This window comes from Lissotriton vulgaris, chromosome 7, assembly GCF_964263255.1.
Source record: "Lissotriton vulgaris chromosome 7, aLisVul1.2, whole genome shotgun sequence".
NCBI lineage: Eukaryota > Metazoa > Chordata > Amphibia > Caudata > Salamandridae > Lissotriton > Lissotriton vulgaris.
Genome location: NC_141695.1, coordinates 1,271,733,744 through 1,271,755,304, shown reverse-complemented (window position 1 = coordinate 1,271,755,304; position 21,561 = coordinate 1,271,733,744). Strand labels below are relative to the sequence as shown.

Sequence of the window (21,561 nt, the reverse complement as noted above, 5' to 3'; positions counted from 1 at the left end):
TAGGGGGCAGAGAGCTCACTAGACACCAGCCATTTTGCATTTGGAGCAAAAGAAAGGAGTGTGGGTGTTGCGCTCTGGCACTGCCCACAGCCCCACCTCAAAGCGGGTGAAGCAGTCTTCCTGCCTTCTACCCCCAGGGGCAGGCAGGGAGTTTCCCCTAATTTGCCCCTGTGGGGGCCAGAAAGCCCACTAGATACAAACTACCCCAAAATGGTGTTAAAACAAACAAAAGGAGGGAGCGCCCTACCCTAGCATTGAGTCGTACCCCTTCCCCAGAAGGGGCAATAGTGTATTTCTTCCCCCTGTGGGTCAAATAGGAAGTTTACCCAATTGGGGAGGTTGTCCCCTTGAGGGCAGAAAGCACAATCAGGGCTCAAAAAATCCACCCGCCTGCTCGAATTTGCATGCCACATTTAATAAGGGCGAGCTACTTTTTAGGTCCTACTAGCCCTTTTTGGTGAGTAGGAAGATTAACTGACTTTTTATCCTCTGTCTCTGAAAGCAGAGCACATGTGAAAAGATAGCAAGATTAAAAGGCATTTTTACTGCTCACAAAGTGAATGAGCAATAAAAATGCCTTTAAATCTTGTTAACTTGTGACATTTGCTCACAGAGGTCAAGTGCATTACAGTTAAGTTAAGTCGATTTTTTTAAGTTCCTAGACCGGCAGATCTAGTAACAATTTTTTGATTTTTCGAGCCCTGCCAATTAACACCATGGATTTTACATTTGGGGCAAAAGAAAGGGGTGCGGGCATCACACTCTGACATTAACCCATACTTTCACCCCAAAGGGGAGAAACCTGTATTTGGCTGTCCGGGAGGGCAGTGAGGCAGTTTGCTCCCAGTTTTCCCCCAGGGGAAGTAAGCTCAATAGATGACAGGACTATGTTTGAAATAAAATAATGGGGTGGTCAGGCCCATCCTGACTTCCAGCCCTACCCTCACACCTAAAGCCTCAACAGTCTTTCTGCTCTCCTGCTATCTGTAACTTCCATCCCATAGTCAAGTGAGAGATCATTTGATTCTTTTGGGTGCTGCTTTTACCTATGGGGCTGAACTGTGGGGCTAAATCCCAATATTGTCCCATTTGCCAAGGTAAATGGCTACACTTTTTGTAGTTTGGGTAGGCTGCTGCTTGGAGAAAACTTCCATAAACAGACATTTCGTAATATTAGACACCTAGAGGAGTCCACGGTGGTATGCATTGTGTGGATCCTGTGACTTTCTCTTACCCACAATGCTCTGCATACCTCGAACTCTGCCTAAAATAGTTCATTTTTATTGCATTTCTGTGTCTAGAATTCCAGAATACACAAGGATCCACAAAATTCCACACAGTCCAGCCTTACCCCACTTTCTCCTGTAAAAACACTACCCTTCTTGTAAGGGTAGGTCTAGGGTCCACAACAGGAAAAGCCATAAAATGTAATGTGCAAACATCAACATTTCCTGTAAAAAAAAAAATAACCTGATTTAGTAGCAGATTTAACTGGGCCTGGGCTCAGCCGCCACTTAGGGAAACTAACCAAACTCGCACATTTCCAAAAACTAGACACTCAGGGGAGTCCAGGCTGGTTTGCTTCACATGGATTCCATGACGTTTTATAACCAACAATGCCATGCAAACCTTTAACTTTGTCTAAAATGTATGTAATCTTCTAGAATCAGGAGAAATGTACACAATTCCTACCACCCAGTGTACCCTGACTCATCCCAATAAAAAGCTACCCCAATTGTGTGGCTGGGCATAAAGACCGCAAAAGAAACGGATCAAACCAGGGCAAATGAAAGTCCCACAGTGAAATTCCCATTAACCTTGGTTTGATCCGTTCCTGTCGCAGACACTCGGCCCAGCTACATAAGTGGGACAACGTTTTTATCTGGACAACTTGGGGAACAGTGGGTAGTCGGATTTTTGAGGATTCCTCCTGATTCCGGAAGTTTCCATCACAGAACTGTAAGGAAAATGTGTGATTTTAGCCACATTTTGAGGTTTGCAGAGCATTATGCGTAAGAAAAGCTTCTCGCATTCAAGCAAGGCACACCACCGTAAAATTGCATGGCTGTCTAGTTTTCATAAATGTCAGTGGTTGGTAGGTTTCCACTGGTGGCGGCCCAGCATGGCCCCAAATACAGCACCTACCCCTATCACCGATCTCTCCATGTAGAGCTCAGGGTCATTTGAGTGATGGTCTTTTGGTCCACCCACACAAATGAGGTACTGTTGTTATCAGGAGACATGTAGGAACTCTCGATGGTATGAAATTTGTGGATACCCACAGATTCAGAATGTTCCTGCACAGAAATGTGAGAAAAATGTGTTTTAAGTCACAGTTTGAGGTTTACAAGGGGTTCTGGTTATAAACATCTGGTATGAGCCATGCAATTTACCCCACCCTGGATTGCCCCAAGTGTCTAGTTTTAGAAAATTGATAGGTTTGTTAGGTTTTATGTTGGAAAATGGCCCTCTCTGAAGGGTCACCCCAAACATTTTCCCTCCCTCCTACTCTTTTTGCTGGATTCTATTTGATGGCTTTAGGACTCTGAGCACTTTACCACTGCTGATCCATCCGAAACATGGTGACATTGGTGTACCCAATTGGTACATTTAGTTTACTTATAGGTCTTTTGTAAAGTGGTATAAACTATACCCAGGTCCTGTCATCTAAATGCTACTAGTGGGTCTGCAGCACTGGTTGTACCACCCGCACAAGTAGCCTTTCAAACCTGTTTCAGGCCTGGCAGAGCAGGGCCTGTATGTGTAGTTTTCTGCCACTTTGACTTGGCATTTATAACCACTTGCCAAGCCTTAAACTCCCTTTTTATTACATATAAGTCACCCGTAAGGTAGCCCCTATGTAGCCCTGAAGGGCAGGGTACTGTGTAAAAAGGTAGGACACATTCGTTTGAGTATGTAGGACATATACTTTTACATGTTCTGGTAGTGACAAACAGATATTTTCGTTTTTCACTACTGTGAGGCCTACCCCTCACATATGCTAGTGTTGGAAATTCCTTAATACACTTTTAAGCTGCAATTCCTGATAAGAAAGGAGTAGCTAGATATGTTACATATCCTTGGAAAGGTAGTGATAAATCCTCTTTATTGGTACAGTTACATTTAACATTACTGTTTTCGAAATGAAACTTTTAGAAAGTGGACATTTCTCTGATCTTACTGTTCTGTGTGCCTTGCAGCCTGTCTCAAATACATGTATTGGGTGGGTAACAACTACACTTTGTGAATTCCCTCTAAAAAGTACGCAAACACAGAAAGGGTGGGTGTAACAGAAAACACATCTGCATTCTGATAGCTCATACTGGACAGGAAGAGGGGGGCTGAGATTTACAAATGAATAAGCAGTGTCCTGTATCCCCACACAAAGGGCTGATTACTTTCTACTGATAATCTGGACCCAGGGTTGAGAAGAAATAGGGACCTGTGCACTTCAAGGACCTTTGAAGGCATCCCCACTTTAAAGGCACAACTGGGTATAAGTACTGGGCCTCTGACTCTACCAAGACAGTACACTACTGGACCTGTGATGAACTCTGCCATGAGTAAAGACTGCTGGGCTACAAGAATTGCCACTCTGCTTGACTGCTACTCTGGAAGAAATGCTTTTCTGATTTGCTGTGCTGCCCTTCTGCCTGCTGATCTCTGCCCTGCTAAGAACAAGGACTGGACCCATCTCACTTGAACAAAGAGAGATTCTAATGGTTTGCTGGCTTGTCACCTGTCCTAGTCTGAAGGCCATCAAATACTTCCTTGAACCCTGCAACATTAAATGGACTCTGCCATCTGTGAGTGCTGTCCTGCCAAGTGGTGCCAATCCAGTCCCGGGCCCTTAAAAGTATGATTCTGCAGTGTAGAACCGTTAAAATAGATGCAGTGACGACTTTGCGCCGTCCACCAACACATTGCCCTTTGACGCGACGCTGGAGCCGATTGATGACTTCGTTTTGACGTACTGCGTGGCTCAATGATGATGCTGCACCTTCATCGTAAAGGGGTTAGTGGACGAAATCTTCATTGTCTGCATGGATCGGAACCGACACACAGAGTATTTGACATCAACTCTTCCTCCATCCAAGATACTTTTTTCAGCAGGACCTTTGTGAGTCCTGTAGCCGGCCTGCAACTTGGATTTATACTGGTCCAGCACGACCTCAAATAACCCCAAGCGCTGTTTGTTTCTGAGCACTACATTTTGGATTTAATGTTAAAAAATTCATGACTGGTTCTATTCATTGTTTTATTGTAGTTAAGGTCTTGTTTTCCTAATAAACATAGAATCTAGTTTTCTAACCCAGTGTGGAGCATTTTTAAGGTGGTTTCCTAGTGTTACTGTGAGTGTGTGTGTGTTGCTCAAATACTTTACACATTGCCTTCACGCACTGCTCTGTGCCATGCTAAAACAGTGGGAGCACAGGTTATCTTTTAGTGTATATCTAGCTTACCCTGTCTAGTGACTAGAGTGGTGGTTCCTGCTTGTACAGGGTGCATACTCTGAAAAACAGAAACCCGTTTTAAAATGTTCCTCAGTGCCAGCTGAGCTAGGGCCCAAAATCCAAAGTTACCAACTTTGCAAAAGAATTATCACCTTTGAGTAAAAAATGTTATTTGTCCATGTGAGGAAAATGAGTCTTTTTTTGTCAAAGTGTGAGGTTTCCAAGGAAATCTGGGTAAGGAACCCTGATGAGAGCCACACAAGTCATCCCACCCTGGATTCCCTAAGTTTCTAATTCTCATAAATATGCAGGTAAGCTCGGGTTCCCTAGGTGAACAAGGGCCCAAAATCAACAGCCCGCACTTTACGAAAAAGAGGCAGTTTTGAATAGAAAAATGTGATGTGTCCATGTTGTGTTTTGGCCCTTTTCCTGTCACAGGCACTAGGCCTACCCACAAAAGCGAGGTACCCTTTTTATGGGAAAATATGTTGGAACATACGGTAGTATAACATTTGGTGCTGCAAATTGTATTTTGATGCATTTATGCCTTTCAAATGTAAGCCAATGTGTAAGAAAGAAGCTGTTTTGAAAACTGTCCCTGAATCACATGCTAGTATGGGTGCCCACAAAATCAGAGATATACAAATAACCACTGCTCCTAAACTCCATATCTTGTGCCCATTTAAAAAATATATAGGTTTCCTTGACACCAACCTCAGGTTCTTAGAGAACCTACAAACCCCATATACCGATATAAACAGAAATGTCTATTGAATGTAATGGTATATTGCTTTTGTAAATCGGCCATTCTGACAAAAAGTTGCGGATGCAAATGTCACAAATGGCAGTTTTTTCCTATTCATTTTCAATATTTCTTTATTTCAACAGTTAGTTTCTTGGAGAAAACCTTGAGGGATCCTCACATAGGACACCTTGCTGAATTCAGAATTGTGCTACTTTTCAGAAATCTATAGTTGTCTTTGATAACCCATGGGGTTCCCACTGGTTTCAATCACAAACTGGAAGTAGGTTGAAAGCATAAAAAAAATAGGAACTATGGGCTACCTCTTTGATAAATGCCAAAACTATGGTAACAAAAGTTGTTGTTTTTTACTTGGCTCTGCATGTTCGTGAAAGATGGGAAGATGGTAATTTTAGCACAAAATACCTTGTGTTGATGCCATTTTTTAGGAAAGCAAAGCACTTTTTCCCATCTTTCCCCCAAAACATCACAATTTAGCTGACTTTGGGCCATTTTCTAGGCACCCCACAGGGAAATCCACAAATCCTGGGTACCTTTAACATTCCTAGGATGCTGGAAGAATAGGAAGCAAATTTGGCATGGATACTTTATGTGAAAAAAACGTTACGAGGTGCTAAACACAAGCTAGCCAAAATACCCAAATAAGGGCACAGCACTGGCAGTCAGGGGGCACCTTTAGTTAAGGGGTTAAAATCAAGATGTTTTAAGCAGATAATTAGAAAATAAAAATAAACATTCTCTCACCTCTCCTATTAAGCACCCAGGAAGTAATGTTGCAATTCTGTCCCTTTCAGATGACCCAGTAACCTAAAAAGAACACAGAATAACATAGTTTTGTGACAGGTATATGTTTGAAAATAGGATTTGCAAACAGACTAATGACACTGTAGAGATATTAAAAATACAGTCTTAAGTGCCATTCATGTGTTCCTAGGAGAGTCTTTCATTTCTAGAAACACAAATCATGAGAACAACTTAGCAGGTTGGATTGGGTTGAAGAAACCCACCACCACATATGCAGCTTTTACAGCCATTTCGCTATAACTTTCTCATTGTGACCACGAGTGTGGGACTGAAGGGCTCTGGTGTGACGAAAAGTAATGACGAAAAGTATTGCAATGCATTTCTCTTTTCAGACACTTCCACTATGAGTTTGAGTGTATGAAGTTTAATCTAAGCAGTGTATTTTAGCCATTAGCCACTAAAGCACATTGAGAATGAGTGCAATGCGGCAAGTGTCTGAGTTTGTGGAGCCAGAAGCTCGAGTCCCCCCGACACAAATACTGCTTGATAGGTACGGATAACCTGTCACTCTTATGATATACAGTAAACAATGTCATTCCATACCAGGGCTCGAAACATCTTAAAAGTGTTACTAGACCTGTAGGTCTAGTAACTTTAATAATCTACTCGACCTAACGGTAACCAACTTGACCCGTGAACTGGTCTCAAATTGTGTCATCCTAGGCAAATATTTTGTCTTATGGAGCAGCCTTTTTCTTTATTATCACATAAGGGAGCACCTTCAAATATGCAAGTTCACTATTTCTGCTGTACAAAAAAACTCTTTATTTACTAGACTAATTGTCTGTTCCATGTATAACAAGAATCGAGCCCATATATAGGGTACACATGATTCCTGGCTTGCCTCTTGAGGCCAGATGTACGATCGTTTTTTGCGGTCGCAAACGGGAGATCGCCCATTTGTGACTTCAAAAAGGGTCCTGGCATGTACTAATGCTATTTTGCGAGTCACTGACTCGCAAAATAGCATTTGCGACTCTCGCTATTAGGAAGGGGTGTCCCTTCCTAATAGCGAGTCTCAATGCAATGTATTATTATTTTTTGCAACTGCATTTGTGGCTGCAAAACACTCTCAGTTTACCAAATACTTCAAGTAGCTGGTAAACCTCTTGCAAAAGGGAAGGGGTCCCCAGGGGACCTCTTCCCCTTTGTGTGTGTTTGCAAAAATATTTTTAAGAGCAGGCAGTGGTCCCAGGGACCACTGCCTGCCCTTAAAAAATGAAACTGAAAAGTTTCATTTTTCTTTTTGAGAAGCAGCCCGTTCTTCTTTTAAGAAAACAGGCTGCATTTAGAAAAACGAAAACTGCTTTATTCAATAAGCAGTCACAGACATGGTGGTCTGCTGAACCCAACAGGCCACCATCCCTGTTAGTGCTAGCCATTCCCAATGGGGTCGCAAATTGTGCTTGCCTCATGAATATTAATGAGGTATGCAATTTGCGACCCCATTGGGAATCGCAAACAGTCTCTGAGATACTGTTGTACATTCACTTTTGCGAGTCGCAAATTGTGAATCACACTTCAACGCAATTTACCACTTGCAAAAGTGAATGGTCGTGCATCTGGCCCTTAGTTCACTAATAGGATTGTCCCCTGGGCAGGAGCATTAATAATTCCCTGTTCATGTTTAAAAACTCACTTTTCATAAATATATTACCAAAACATGATGTGATAGTGCATTGTCATATACAGATAGCATATTTTACAATTGAAATGGCCACAAAACATTCCCACTAACATGTAATTTTACTAAAAATAGCGCATAACCAATTTTTGGAAATTGGGTTTCTGCAAAATATTAATAAAAATAAAAAGTGTTCTAATTTTTTTTTATCCTATAAAAATATGTTTTAACCACAGAATTACAAATTGGGTCTTCATAACCAGTGAAATATATTTGAAATGTTTGAACTGTTCACTTAGCTATTTCAGTGTTGTGTTAGAAAAAAGCCTGACATCTTACAGCCTTTCATTTAACATGCTTTGCACAGTTCATTGTCACACAGTTCACTTCACAAACTCCTCTAACTTAAGTCATGGAAAGAAAAATAAATAAGCTGACTATTGACCTCTGTCTTTGACAGCCAGCAAATGTGATAAAATAAGATTTATTTATTTTTTTAATATTTTTATTAGAATTTTTGTAGGCACACGTATAGCATTACACGGAGTACTAATACATATACTAATCAAATGTTAAACCAATTAAAAAAAGACATTTATAACAACAATACTTTTGCTTACGGTACAGATTAAAAACCAAACAAAAAAACCAACAAAAAAAAATACATCCCTATATCAATTTACCAAACTACACATATCCTAAGCGGTTAAATCAATTATGGCTTTCATTTATCCTCTCTTTCCATTGATGAACTGGCTCCCATATTTTCCTTCCCAACCTTCTTGCCCTTCTACCCTTTCTAGCATAAATGCCTTTTTCTAAATTAAACGTCCCAAGTAGCAGAGCAATCCACTGTTGTGTCACTGGAGGTATTTTGTCTAGCCAGCCTCTGGCGATCAACAATCTATACACCGCCATTGCTACAAACAAAAATTCACGATGTATCTCCTCATCAAACCCTCTAACCCCTAGCATAATTACAGTTGAAGTTAGCGACACAGCCAACCCCAGTGTACGACCCATAAAGTCTTCCATACCTTTCAACAAAGATCTTAATTGAGGACATGAGGCAAACATATGTATGCTGTCTGCTGCTGGGTCGCTGCATCGAGGGCAGGTAATCCCAGTAGTTCCTCCCCACTGTGCGATACGAGCCGGGGTGTAATAAAGTTGATATAAAGTTTTAAAATGCTGGGATTGAAGCGGGGCAGAGCAAAGGACAGAATAGCCTAATTCCAACGAGTCCGAGAAATATTGGCCTTGTATTCCTAGTTTTCCTGCCCATTTGTTTTCATATTTTTCAATATCATCCGGCTTCAACTCTACCAAGACAGCATAAAATCTACGAATAGAACACTCCCCTCCTTGTTCTATGGCTTCCAAAATACTATTTTTAGAAAAACCAGCCTCACCCCCTTTTTTCCTACTGAAAAAGCTCCTGACCTGCAGATATTTGAAAAAACTCTGCCTGGCGATGTTAAACTTTGTCACAAGGTCGGAGAATTGTAATATCTTATCATCTGAACCCAGCAAATCTCCTATTTTTATGATTCCTTTTCTATTCCATTCCGCCATAATATCGTCAGCAAAAATTGAAGGTGGGAGGGATTTATTCCTGAAAAGTCTTGTGTATCTGTTAAATCTACCCAGTCCACATTTCTTTGCTACAGCTGTCCAGATACTATGTGCCGCTAAGATCGTCTTAAACTGAGTACGTTTATAATATGAAGAGTCGGTACACCTTAGGAAAGCATTCTCCGTTTCTGAACCCAGCACGATGGAGTACACCATGGTCGAAAAGGCATTAACCTTCAGATCTACTCCACTCGCTCCAATCAAACCCTGCATATATTGAAGAGCCGAAGCCCGATAATATAATCTAAGATCTGGAACCCCCCAGCCCCCCCTTGCCCTCGGTAAAGTCATAAATTTACAAGTCTGCCTAGTCTTCCCGTGTGCCCAAATAAACTTATTCAGAATTACCTCCACCTTATTAAACCAAGAGAGCTCAAACAATAATGGTATTGTTCTAAAAAAATATAGAAACTTAGGGAGTATAAGCATTTTAATAACATTGGATCGACCCACCAGTGAAAGTTTAAGATTGTTCATTCTAACCAAATCTAAGCTAACTTTTGTCACTAATGGGGTCATGTTCCGTTCTACCACTGTCTCAAGGTTAGCCGATATTTCAACCCCTAGATAGACTGCTGCCGGAACCACACGTGTATCATCACATCTAACCATTGAATTGTTAACGATTTGTGTTTTGGTGCTGTTGAGCCTATAACCTGAGATTACGCCAAATTTGTAGGCCTCCTGTTCTATTTCTCAATTGCCGAGGATGGGTCTGGGGTAATTATAGCAATGTCATCTGCATATGCCAACACGTTAATTTCTAAACCATGTAAGCAAAGCGGAAGGATTCTAGGGTTAGAATTAAGATAACGTAAATAAGGGTCCAAATAAAGTGCAAAAAGAAGAGGAGAGCTCGGACATCCTTGCCTTGTCCCCCTTTTTATCTGTACTGCAGCCGTAAGTTCTCGGTTAATTTTAATTCTAGCAGTTGGTGCCTTATATAAAACCTGGATTGCTCTAATGTAACCCTCGCCAAACCCAAAATGCCACATTATTTCCCACAAATACCTCCAGGCGACCCTGTCAAAAGCCTTTTCGGCATCGAGGAATAGAGCTGTGACAGGGCCGCCCAGGACCTCCATAGCATCGAAGGAAGTAATCACTGTTCTAACATGTTCTGTAGTGCCTTTCCCTGGGATAAACCCATGTTGGGCCGGGGAGACCAGCTTCTCTATGACTGCCGCCAATCTTGTTGCCAACATTTTGGAGTATAGCTTCACATCAGCATTCATTAAAGCTATAGGTCTGTACGACCCGGGGGCTGTGGGTGGTTTGCCTTTTTTAAGTATAACTATGACTTCAGTGCCTCCCCAGGAGGCTGGAATCGAAACCCCCCTCTGAGCTTGAATAAGCATGTCCATTAATTCCAACCTGAGGGCCGCCAGAAATGTTTTGTAGAACTCCACAGGGATCTGGTCTGGGCCTGCAGCCTTTGATGATGGGAGGTCTGATAAGGCTATTGTTAGTTCTTCTAGTGTTATGCTAGATTCCATTTTTTCCCTTTCAGCTATCTCTAACTCGGGCAATTGAAGATTTCCTAAATAATCCCTGGTTCTCTCAATGCTCTCCTCTTCTTCCACATCATACAATTCTGAATAGTATTTCCTGAACTCTTCTCTTATGCCTACCGAGTCTGAAATCAAATTACCTGATCCATCTTTTATATTCTTAATATCCCCTGCAGCAATTTTCTGCCTCGTTCTAACAGCAAAAAATATGCCCCACTCTCTCACTCAGCTCGCAAGCCTGTTCCTTCTTTACTAAGTAGTTTGCTGCTGTTTTATTAGCAATATTTTCTGCTATTTTAGCCTTTAAAACCACAATTTCCAACAGCTGCTGATCCAGGGGGTACCCATTCGCAATTAACCTACCCAGCTCTTCCTCTGCAGCTAAAAGGGAATTAACTTGCTGCTCTACCCTTTCTCTTTCCACTTTCTGTCTAAACATAGTGAAGCTAAGTGTCTCACCCCTTATCCCTGCTTTAAACGCATCCCATGCATTACCAATACTAGTACTCCCCCTGTTGATACTCCAGAACTCCTTAATCCAGGTATCCATATGGCTGCAATACTCAATATCCTTTAAAAGAGCTCTCTCAAATGTCCAACTGTATAATTTCCTTGTTATCCCGCTTAAGCTGACTGTCAAGATAAGTGGGTTATGGTCTGAAACCAGACGGGGCAGTTTCCTAACCTGTGAGTTTGCAAGTAGGGAGTTGGAAATCATGAAGTAATCCAGTCTTACCGTTATTCTATGTGGTGCAGAAAAAAATGTGTCTCCATCCACCTGAGGGTAGAGATTGGCCCAGACATCAGACAAAGCATTATGTAGTGCCATATCTACTACTGCCCTATACACCCTCTTCTTCCTCCCCCGATACCCCTGTCTATCTTGTAGCTCAACACCAGAAGGGCGGTTAATATTAAAGTCCCCGCAACATATGACGGGCTCAGGCCAGGTTGGTAACTCTTGATCCAAAAAGTCAAATATGTCGGGGTCATCACCTGTCGAGCCATACACCGAGACCAATGTGAATTTAGTCCCTCTGAAACCCACCTCAATTATAACCCACCTCCCCCATATATCTTCTTTTTTCCTAAAAACTATACAGTCTCTACCTTTCCCTAATACAGCCACCCCCCCCCCCCCCGGGTCTTTGAACCTTGTTTTGTGTGTGCTAATACCTTAAATCCCAACTGCTCTAGCAAATAGCCCTTTCCTCCCTCCACATGGGTTTCTTGCGGACAAACCAAGTCCGGATACATTGATTTCAAAAAGGCAGATACTCGTAATCTCCTCTGAAGATTATTTAGGCCGCATACATTCACTGTCATAATTCGGCAAGACATTAAAAAACATCTAGTATTGGTACCAACTCTCTATTCCATTTCTCAGTTTTTTGCCTTATTTCCCCCTCCCACCAAATAACTGTGCCCTGTACTTGTACCTGTACCTTCATATTGTGCCTCTGTGTATGCAACATGTGCCCTGTTTCCCCCCCAACCCCCTCTCCCCCTCCCCGAACCCAACCCTCGCTGCCCCTCCCCCACCCTCCCCTACAGGCAAATAGGTCACTCATGACCTAGGTGTGGACGCTAGGGAAGCAGCCATCGCCACCCCCTCACCACCGCAATGCACTCCCTAGAGAGACCCTCTTAATTACTCCTCCTTGTACCCCAAAGCCTCCACCATATATTCCTTTGCTTTGATTTCAGAGAGAAACACTTTGACCTGGCCTTTGGTAACTATTTTCAACTTGGCAGGATATAACAAGTAAGCCTCTGAACCCAAGGCCTGGATGGGAGAAATCAGGTGCCTCAGCCTCCATCTGCGCTCAACTGTGGTATGGCAAAAATACGGCCTTGCGAAGAAAGTAACATTGTTAAATACCCGTTTAGACTCCGGTTTGGCCTTGTCTAATATGAGCTGTCTTAATAAAAAATTCCCAACATAAATCAACAATGCCCTGGGTCTCCCCGCTTGGGCTCCCGCTTGCCCCCTTTTAGCTACAAACGGGAAACGATGAGCCCTCTGAATCTCCGTTTCCTTTCAGAGACAGAGGTCAAAAGTTAGTTTGTCTTCCCTGAATTTAGAGGATTTTCAACTTGCCAGAAAAGGTGAGTATTCCCTAAATATAGCTCATCCTGAATAAATCTTGCTCGACAATGCTTTTCAAGCCCTGGATATGCAAATGTATGAATTCTCTAGTAGACCATTGGAATGTGTGGAGCTCTGTTGAAGTTAATAAGGTAGGAAAAGAAAAAACAACATTGGCAATGCCAACAGGTCTGACATAGTGATGAAAGCGCATTTTTTGTCACTGATGGGTTCAGGCACTTAATAATTCATCATGCATGTATGGTGTCTCTGATCTTTACACCCATGCGTCTATTCACCCATCCACTGACTTGTTTCTGCATTTGCCCTCTGAGACAACTGCAATAAAACACACAAATTCAACAACATATGCTTGAACAATGTAAAGAATACAAATCGTAAAAAGAAAATAGGACTAAACAGCATACTCATGCTTGCAATAAATAAGTAAACATAGAAGCCAGTGTCCATCTTGTAGAGATATTGTAAATAGTCTGATGTTGTTTCAAAGATCCAGCATGGTCGTCACATATAGAACCATGGCGTTGGCTATCCTGGAATAGTAAAACTATGATAGGCTATGGATAACAGCATTCCAATATTGTCTCCTGTTTTAGAGGAAGTGGCCTTGTCTAATGTGGTGCAATGCAAATTAAATAAGCGGTAACAAGTGACCTGTTACCATTGCCCAGACAAAGGTAATCTGTGACAAAGGTAATCTGTGACATTTAATTGATCAAAATACTTATCTGTAGGTTTTAATACCGAGAAAAAACAATCCACTCTTAAATGTCTATTGACTTTAACATATGTTTTTTACAATCAATAATTCAGTCTTACTGCGTTTATCATAACTTTTCATAATAAATAGATCAGACCAATGGCATCAGAAATGTGTGTTTCTAGTGCACTAATCAGGCTTCTCTAGCTGCAATCCTTGGCTTGTCACGATAACCAACTTGGACCTACTATGCTGGTTATAGCCTTGCACTAAGGCAACCATCAGTTATACCATTATAAAAGTACAAATATATATACAAGGTAAATGTTAAACCAATATAAAATCCCTACTTATATAGCCTAATAATGAGTACCATAGTAGACATCATTTATTCGCATGCTTTGTTCGAGTGGGTCACCAACATAAAAAAAACCTTGCCTATTAAGGTAATCTGTGCGATCCATCTAAAACAAGCATTGGCATAGTTAATAGGTCCCGCCTTTGGGATCTTTTGAGTGTTGAGCCATGCAGTACATTATCCTGAATTACTCTTTGAAATGTGTGAGGATGCTGTTGTGACAGTTGTTATAGTGCTGCTGCTTGTTTGAGATTGCTACTCTGTGAGGCAACAAGAGGGCTGTTGTGTGAGATAGCTTTCTCAAACAAACACTGCCAAAGCCAAAATGTCCCACCTTTAGGACCTATTACCTTTGGCAAAGATTTTTGCCAAGCTGTAAAGTATTTCTGATACTGTACCGCATGATTTAAAAAAGTGAAAAAAGAGCCTTCAACGTGACCTGCTATGTCATTTTGTTGCCATATGCAGCAAACATGGACATACCAACAAAATGACAAAAGCATTTTTTTTAGTTTACCGTTATGAATTGGATTGTTAAACAAAAAGAAAAAAGAGTTGCATGGGTGGGGTGAAGCAACACAAGGGAGGAGGACTAGAATCATGGCAGTCGGGAAAAGAAACACATGAGTTGGGTGGAAATGACACAGGGTTGTGGGTAGAGGGAAGCAAATCCGACGGCACAAAGAAGAATTGGGGGAGAACATGGATAAGAGTGCGCAATGTGGAGATGGGAGGAGAAGCATACAGAAAAAGAAACATGGGGAGGAGTAGCACCGAGGGCAAACACATCGGGAATAGGAGATGGGGAGAATCTTGTGGGCAGAGAAAGAGCTACATGATCACAACAGCAGGGGGAGTACATGAGGGACACAGCTGGAAAACACATGCATTTTCGTGGAGTGCTTAAACAAATAGAAAAAGTGCCTGAAAAGTGAGCAGTGGAAGGATACAAGTAAGGCACACATGCCCTAGTGGAGAGACAGATGAAGTGGAAGGAAAGCCCACAAAAGTTAACTGAAGAAAAGAAAGAAATTAGAGTGACAGTCAATCTAACCAACGGTAAGCAATGGGCTGGCTCTATGCCCACTGTAAGCTGACAATAGGTTTTTTCACCAATAGACAGCTTGAGCTGTGTGATAGACGAGACGTAAAAACAAACAAGCATTTACAATGCAATGGTTTCGCCTTTGGAAAAGTTAGAGCTTTTGGCATTGTAAATGACAAAATTTGTATTTATGTGTTGGTTTTGAAAACAGATAAATAAATGGCATTGTCATTTACATTGCCATTAGCTTAATCTCTGCAGTCACTCAACAGTCCCTAGCACTCCCTAGTCACTCTGCACTCCGTAGCACTCCCTAGCACTCCCTAGTCACTCTGCACTCCCTAGCACTCCCTAGCCCTCCCTAGTCACTCTGTACTCCCTAGCACTCTGCACTCCCTAGCACTCCCTAGTCACTCTGCACTCCCTAGCACTCCCTAGTCACTCTGCACTCCCTAGTCACTCTGCACTCCCTCGCACTCACTCGCACTCCCTAGCACTCTGCACTCCCTTGCACTCTGCACTCCCTTGCACTCTGCACTCCCTAGCACTCCCTAGTCACTCTGCACTCCCTAGTCACTCTGCACTCCCTAGCACTCCCTAGCATTCTGCAGTCACTCTGAACTCCCTAGCACTCCCTAGCATTCTGCAGTCACTCTGCACTCCCTAGCACTCCCTAGCACTCCCTAGCAGTCACTCTGCAGTCCCTAGCACGACTTAGCACTCTGCAGTCACTCTGCACTCCCTAGCACTCTGCAGTCACTCTCCACTCCCTAGCACTCCCTAGTCACTCTCCACTCCCTAGCACTCACTAGTCACTCTGCACTCACTAGCACTCCCTACTCACTCTGCACTCCCTAGCACTCCCTAGTCACTCTGCACTCCCTAGTCACTCTGCACTCAATAGCACTCCCTAGCCACTCTGCACTCCCTAGCACTCCCTAGTCACTCTGCACTCCCTAGCACTCTGCAGTCACTCTGCACTCTCTAGCACTCCCTAGTCACTCTGCACTCCCTAGCACTCCCTAGCACTCTGCAGTCACTCTGCACTCCCTAGCACTCTGCAGTCACTCTGCACTCCCTAGCACTCTGCAGTCACTCTGCACTCCCTAGCACACCCTAGCACTTTGCAGTCATCCTGCAGTCACTCTGCAGTCCCTAGCACTCCCTAGTCACTCTGCACTCCCTAGCACTCCCCAGTCACTCTGCACTCCCTAGCACTCTGAACTCCCTAGCACTCCCTAGTCACTCTGCACTCCACAGTCACTCTACACTCCCTAGCACTCCCTAGCACTCTGCAGTCACTCTGCACTCCCTAGCACTCCCTAGTCACGCTGAACCACAACACACATCAAACTCTCCAAAGCACAACAACTATACACTAGTCCTTACATACACCCACACACACTGGACCGCTAAAACTCATACACCAGCCACACACGCCGAACCACATGCATCAAGACAAACTCACAGCGTCCATAAACTCCAAACCACGCACATATGTATAGACACCAAACTACAAAAGACATACACACATGAATCTACACAAAAGGCACACAGGGGTAAGCACACTAATGCTCACACAGGCGCGCATGCCGATAAACACACATACCCAGACCCAGACAAGGTGTACAGATAAAGGCCCCCGCACCACATTTGCATTCACCCATCATGGTCTGCCTACAGTTGACAGGTTGTGTGATCTTGGCCATATGACCGCATTCCAGTGTGTGACCCCCGTTGTCCATAGCTTGGTTGTGTATGTTTTAGTATTAAATACATATAGGCCTGTCTGCAGAAGTTTACCGGAACTGTGGTACACTGATAGAAAACCTCCTTTTTGCCCACAGAGAGGCGGCGTCAAGGGCCCTTTGTCACCGAAAGTTCTCACTAAACCCGAGTCAGAAGATGCCCGCGAGGTAGCGCTTATTGTAACAACTGTAATACATAATGCACTGTGAGCCCATTGTATTGGTTACATCATTTTGCCTCCCCTCCCGATGAAAAAGCTATCCTGCTGTAATAAATTTTAAGGAGTAGGAACCGATTTTCATTGACTCTAGAGCTGGGTGGGTGAAGGGGAATTAGGTGGTATGGTCGAATAGATGTTCATCCTCCAAAGGTCGATAACATTTGAAATTTGTGCTTTTTGCAGTTTTTTATACAATTACAGGATGTTTAGCGTCCCCACCGAGACTTGAACCTGGTTCCCCAACTTTGAGGTCGGCGGTCCTCTGCGGTGTAATAGTGCCCCAGGAGGAGGGTAGAGAAGGTGACTACGGCCACCCAAAAGAGGCTGCAGCGGTTCAACCGTGGAGCTCGGGTGCAAAAGACTTTGATTCCTGGAGGCTACGTTTGGGGAGCCTGCCCCTCCTCTTAACAGTTACTTCACGATCTGCAGGAACGCGTGTGTGGGTTAGTTCTAGGTCCCCCTAAGAGAGCGCGGTGAGGCAATGGAGTTCTACGTGTACTCAGCGGATCGCCTGTTCCAATCTCGGTAGGTTAATTCGCCGACTGCAGAGCTCTGTGCGAGCCGGTTGGTTTAAAGGTTCCAATTCTAGTAAAATTGTAGGGTGGGTTAATGCGCCAACCTTGGAGCTCTGTGTATGCCCGGGAAACTGCAATATCGAAGCCCGACAGGGTGGCGGTAGGTGTATAGCTAAATGTACCCTCACAAGTTGGAGGCGGGGCCGGGTCACCTGTAATTCCAAAAGAGCACTTCAAGCCACCCACATAGCTCCGCGGGGACCCGCTGCAGCGCCCAGCGAGCTGCCCCCGTGCCCCATTGTGAGCTGCGCATTTCAGTTTCATTTCAATCGTTGTTACTATCAGTGGGTCATAGAGGTACGCCCACCATCTTTTCAGATATACATTTTTTTCTGTGCTGACAGAAGGAGAAACTAGCAACTCTACCTGCATGGCACACTGCTAGGCTGCGTGATGGTAGTGTGGGGGAGGGGCGAGAGGCGAGAAGCTCGGGGGTAACATGACGCAGCGAGGTTTCATGGAACGGGCAGAGTGCAGGGAACACTCACCACAGACCAGCAGAATAAACTAGGCACCGCAAGGACAATATTTGTGAACAAAAGATTAAACAAGTAAGTATTGTAGATGCATTGTTTCTAAACCGAGGCATAACTATTTACTTTAAAAAATTTGGCGAGGTCACTATCGGCCTCAGTGGGATTAAACAATGAGCTATCGGCATTCAAACTGATTATCTACAGGTCATGTTGCACATCAGTCTTGTTGAGGCGTGGGAAATGTTCTTGGTGACAGTTACCCTCGAGCTATATAAACTTTTGAAATGGGTATCCTTGTGGGCAGTAGCATACCATTGATTGACTTCATACACAAATATATCAGCTTAAAGCACTATGTTTTGCGGTTATGACTGACATTCGGTGTTCTTTAAAATGCATCACTGAACGCCAAGATATTTTTAAAGCTCTCTCCTATCCGAAATTAATCCATAAAAGAAAATGAGTGACTGTCACATTTTAGACATACGAATGGTTGCCATACTAAAACTAAAACAAACTACCGTTTTTCATATAGACTGTGTGGAGTAAACCTCTTGGATTTTTATTTATTTTATTGTATGCGTTTTTATATAGCGCAGACTTTACCCAAAGGTGTCAGAGCGCTTCACAATAGGAACAGAACTGATGCATGAGAAGAACACTACAAGTGAACAAATTACAAAAGCAAACGTTAAGTTACATGAGGCAAAAATGACAATTGTGGGCAAACAAAATACAAGAGGTAGCAAACGGTGCGGTCCACTGGGTGTGCCTGGTGGGGTTAAGGGACAGACACTCTGAGGCCAAGGGGGGCTATAGGTTCTGGTTTCATTTACAATCTGAGAGGCCAGTAATGGCTTAATTCACCCACATGGTATGGGGCCATTTGTGGCACAAAACGTTTATCTCCCCGTCTTCCTCCATGTTCATTGTAAACTGTGTAGTCAGGCTCGCAGAGGGCGAGAGTGAGCGTGTGCCGAGGTTGATGCCCCTATTGCAAGGCAGCTTGACTGACCCCGCCCCGGGTGGTTGTATTCGGGAGTGTGATTTTCATGTCAGCTACTGCGGTACTGAGTGGGCTCAATTACGACATAGCAGTAATTGTAATTTTTGACATAATGTTGGTAATTATGTAATGTTTCCGAGATTCTGCAGCATGACTAAACATAGTCGGTCCTATTCCGAGCGTTGACTCACCCAGGGCTTTCGGTCTAGTTGTTCGTATTCCTAACGTAAGTCTTAGAGATAAATGAGGGATTTGTAAGAGCGTGCCTCGTTGGTGTGTGGGTACGGCACACTGCGTTTCGCTAGTAGCGGGCAGAACGGAACCACTTTGTGTTATGAAAACAGCTGTTTAATCAGTGGATAAAAATATAGAACCTGATGATAACATCTGTAGAGTACAAGGCTAGGACTGCGGAAATGTCTGGAGTGTTCTGTGGAACTTTCATATGGCTCGTGAGACAAGAGGAAAAGAAACCTGATTAGCGAGAGGGATGAGAGGACGAGACAGGAAAAGCATTGGCCGTGTGGTCGGGCCGTGCAATGAAATAATAAAAACAAGGTAGATAGTGGGAAGGGACGTGAGCCAGTGCTTTAAAAGTAATACAAAAGTGCAGGGATACTCGACATCTCATAGCACCTGAGAAGTACCCGTACTCTTTCACTAAAAGCATTGCACCCTTTCTAACACGAACGGCGGGAGGGAGGCCTACGAGGACAGGGGGGGGGGCGGGAGAGGAACGGACGGCGGGAGGGGGCGGGAGAGGACACAGGGGGCGTGAGGGGGGAGGGGGGGCGGGAGAGACCACGGACTGCGGAAATGTCTGGAGTGTTCTGTGGAACTTTCATATGGCTCGTGAGACAAGAGGAAAAGAAACCTGATTAGCGAGAGGGATGAGAGGACGAGACAGGAAAAGCATTGGCCGTGTGGTCGGGCCGTGCAATGAAATAATAAAAACAAGGTAGATAGTGGGAAGGGACGTGAGCCAGTGCTTTAAAAGTAATACAAAAGTGCAGGGATACTCGACATCTCATAGCACCTGAGAAGTACCCGTACTCTTTCACTAAAAGCATTGCACCCTTTCTAACACGAACGGCGGGAGGGAGGCCTACGAGGACAGGGGGGGGGGGCGGGAGAGGAACGGACGGCGGGAGGGGGCGGGAGAGGACACAGGGGGCGTGAGGGGGGAGGGGGGGGCGGGAGAGAACACGAACGGCGGGAGGGAGGCGGGAAACGTGCCGGGGAAAAACATGCCCAGGACAGCAGCAATCACGGCCGGGCCGGACCAGACTCGGGGGCGTTCCCGGCGTCACGTGACGTCGGCAAAAGCCAAAGAATCTCGGGAACGCCCCCGTGTCTGGTCCGGCATTGATGGACAGGCCCCTCGTCCAATGGCTAGGCTCCATTTATGGAGCTAGCCAATGGGACGGGGGGCGTGTTCCATAGTGCCTTACTGTACTCATTAGATTTCTCTGGAGGAGGAGCCTAACGGCTCCGCCCCCCAGCGAAACCTAAAAAGGTGAAAAGAGAAACCTAATTAATCATTCCATATTGCTTACATATAACTGAAATTAGGAATTTGTTGAGAAACCCTCCATTTTTAATATGGTTGAGCTAATTAGCCACTACTGCAGCAACACAAATTCTTGTAATCAAAGAATAAATGTGCTTATTCAGGCTAAAATGTAACTAGTGCAACAAGATACTAGGCAAAAGCATATCAATAATGTTAAACTACAAGATTATGCTGCTTCTAAATTGTGCTATTTATATTTCTCCTAAGAAAAGATGTTGCCATTTTTCCATTGAGTACAAAATGCAGTGATATGAGCATTTTTAAGCACACAAAATGTGGTTGTGTATCATATTCATACCATTCTTATATCAACTGCAGGTTGCAAGGCTCACTAAGCTTTCCTTCTTGTTTACTATGGGTCTGGTCCATTGTTTTAGGTGATCAAAACCGGTTTATTATGTTCTAACCACTTTTGTCAAATCCATGTCACAATTCAAATGAATAACTCCTAATTTAAAAAGAGCCCAGAGCGAGGGAAAGAGTGTGTGTGTGTCTGTATATTCTTTTCACACTTCTCAACTCAGAAATGGAACAATTTTCCTCTTGATCATTGAAAAATCGAAAATCAACTGTATTTTGGATGTAGAAGACTCTGTTTTTCACTACCTAACCACGTTTCATTATGGTGAGTGTATCCATGTATCCTTCCCATGTAAATGACATTAATATCAGCTTAGATAGCTGATAAAATATTGCACACAAAATGAACTAAGTAAAGTTCTTATGATAAAAGCTTTACATGAAGAACATGTTTTAAGTAATTCTTTCAACTTTGAAAGCGTAAAGTTTTTGTTTCCTTTGGTGTTTTGTATTAGAGTTGAAGCCTAAAGCTCCTTCTTCTGCACATTTAAAAGACAATGTAATAAAGCTGGTCATCAAGTTGGTCTCATCTCTTTGAGACCAGAATAGTGTGAGGAAAGGATAAATGTCAGCCAATTCCCTCTACAGTAGTTAAGCA

The 21,561-nt window shown here is 43.5% G+C and overlaps 1 protein-coding gene across 1 annotated transcript in view; it reads right to left on the bottom strand.

Moving 5' to 3' along the window:
- Positions 1 to 21,561, bottom strand: part of LOC147703391 (uncharacterized) — a 9,287,842-nt gene that overhangs the window by 6,226,606 nt on the left and 3,039,675 nt on the right. Inside the window, exon 9 of the mRNA XM_086931832.1 lies at positions 5,962 to 6,024. Within this exon, the coding sequence (XP_086787958.1) occupies positions 5,962 to 6,024 (63 nt within the window). The remainder of the gene's footprint in view (positions 1 to 5,961; positions 6,025 to 21,561) is intronic.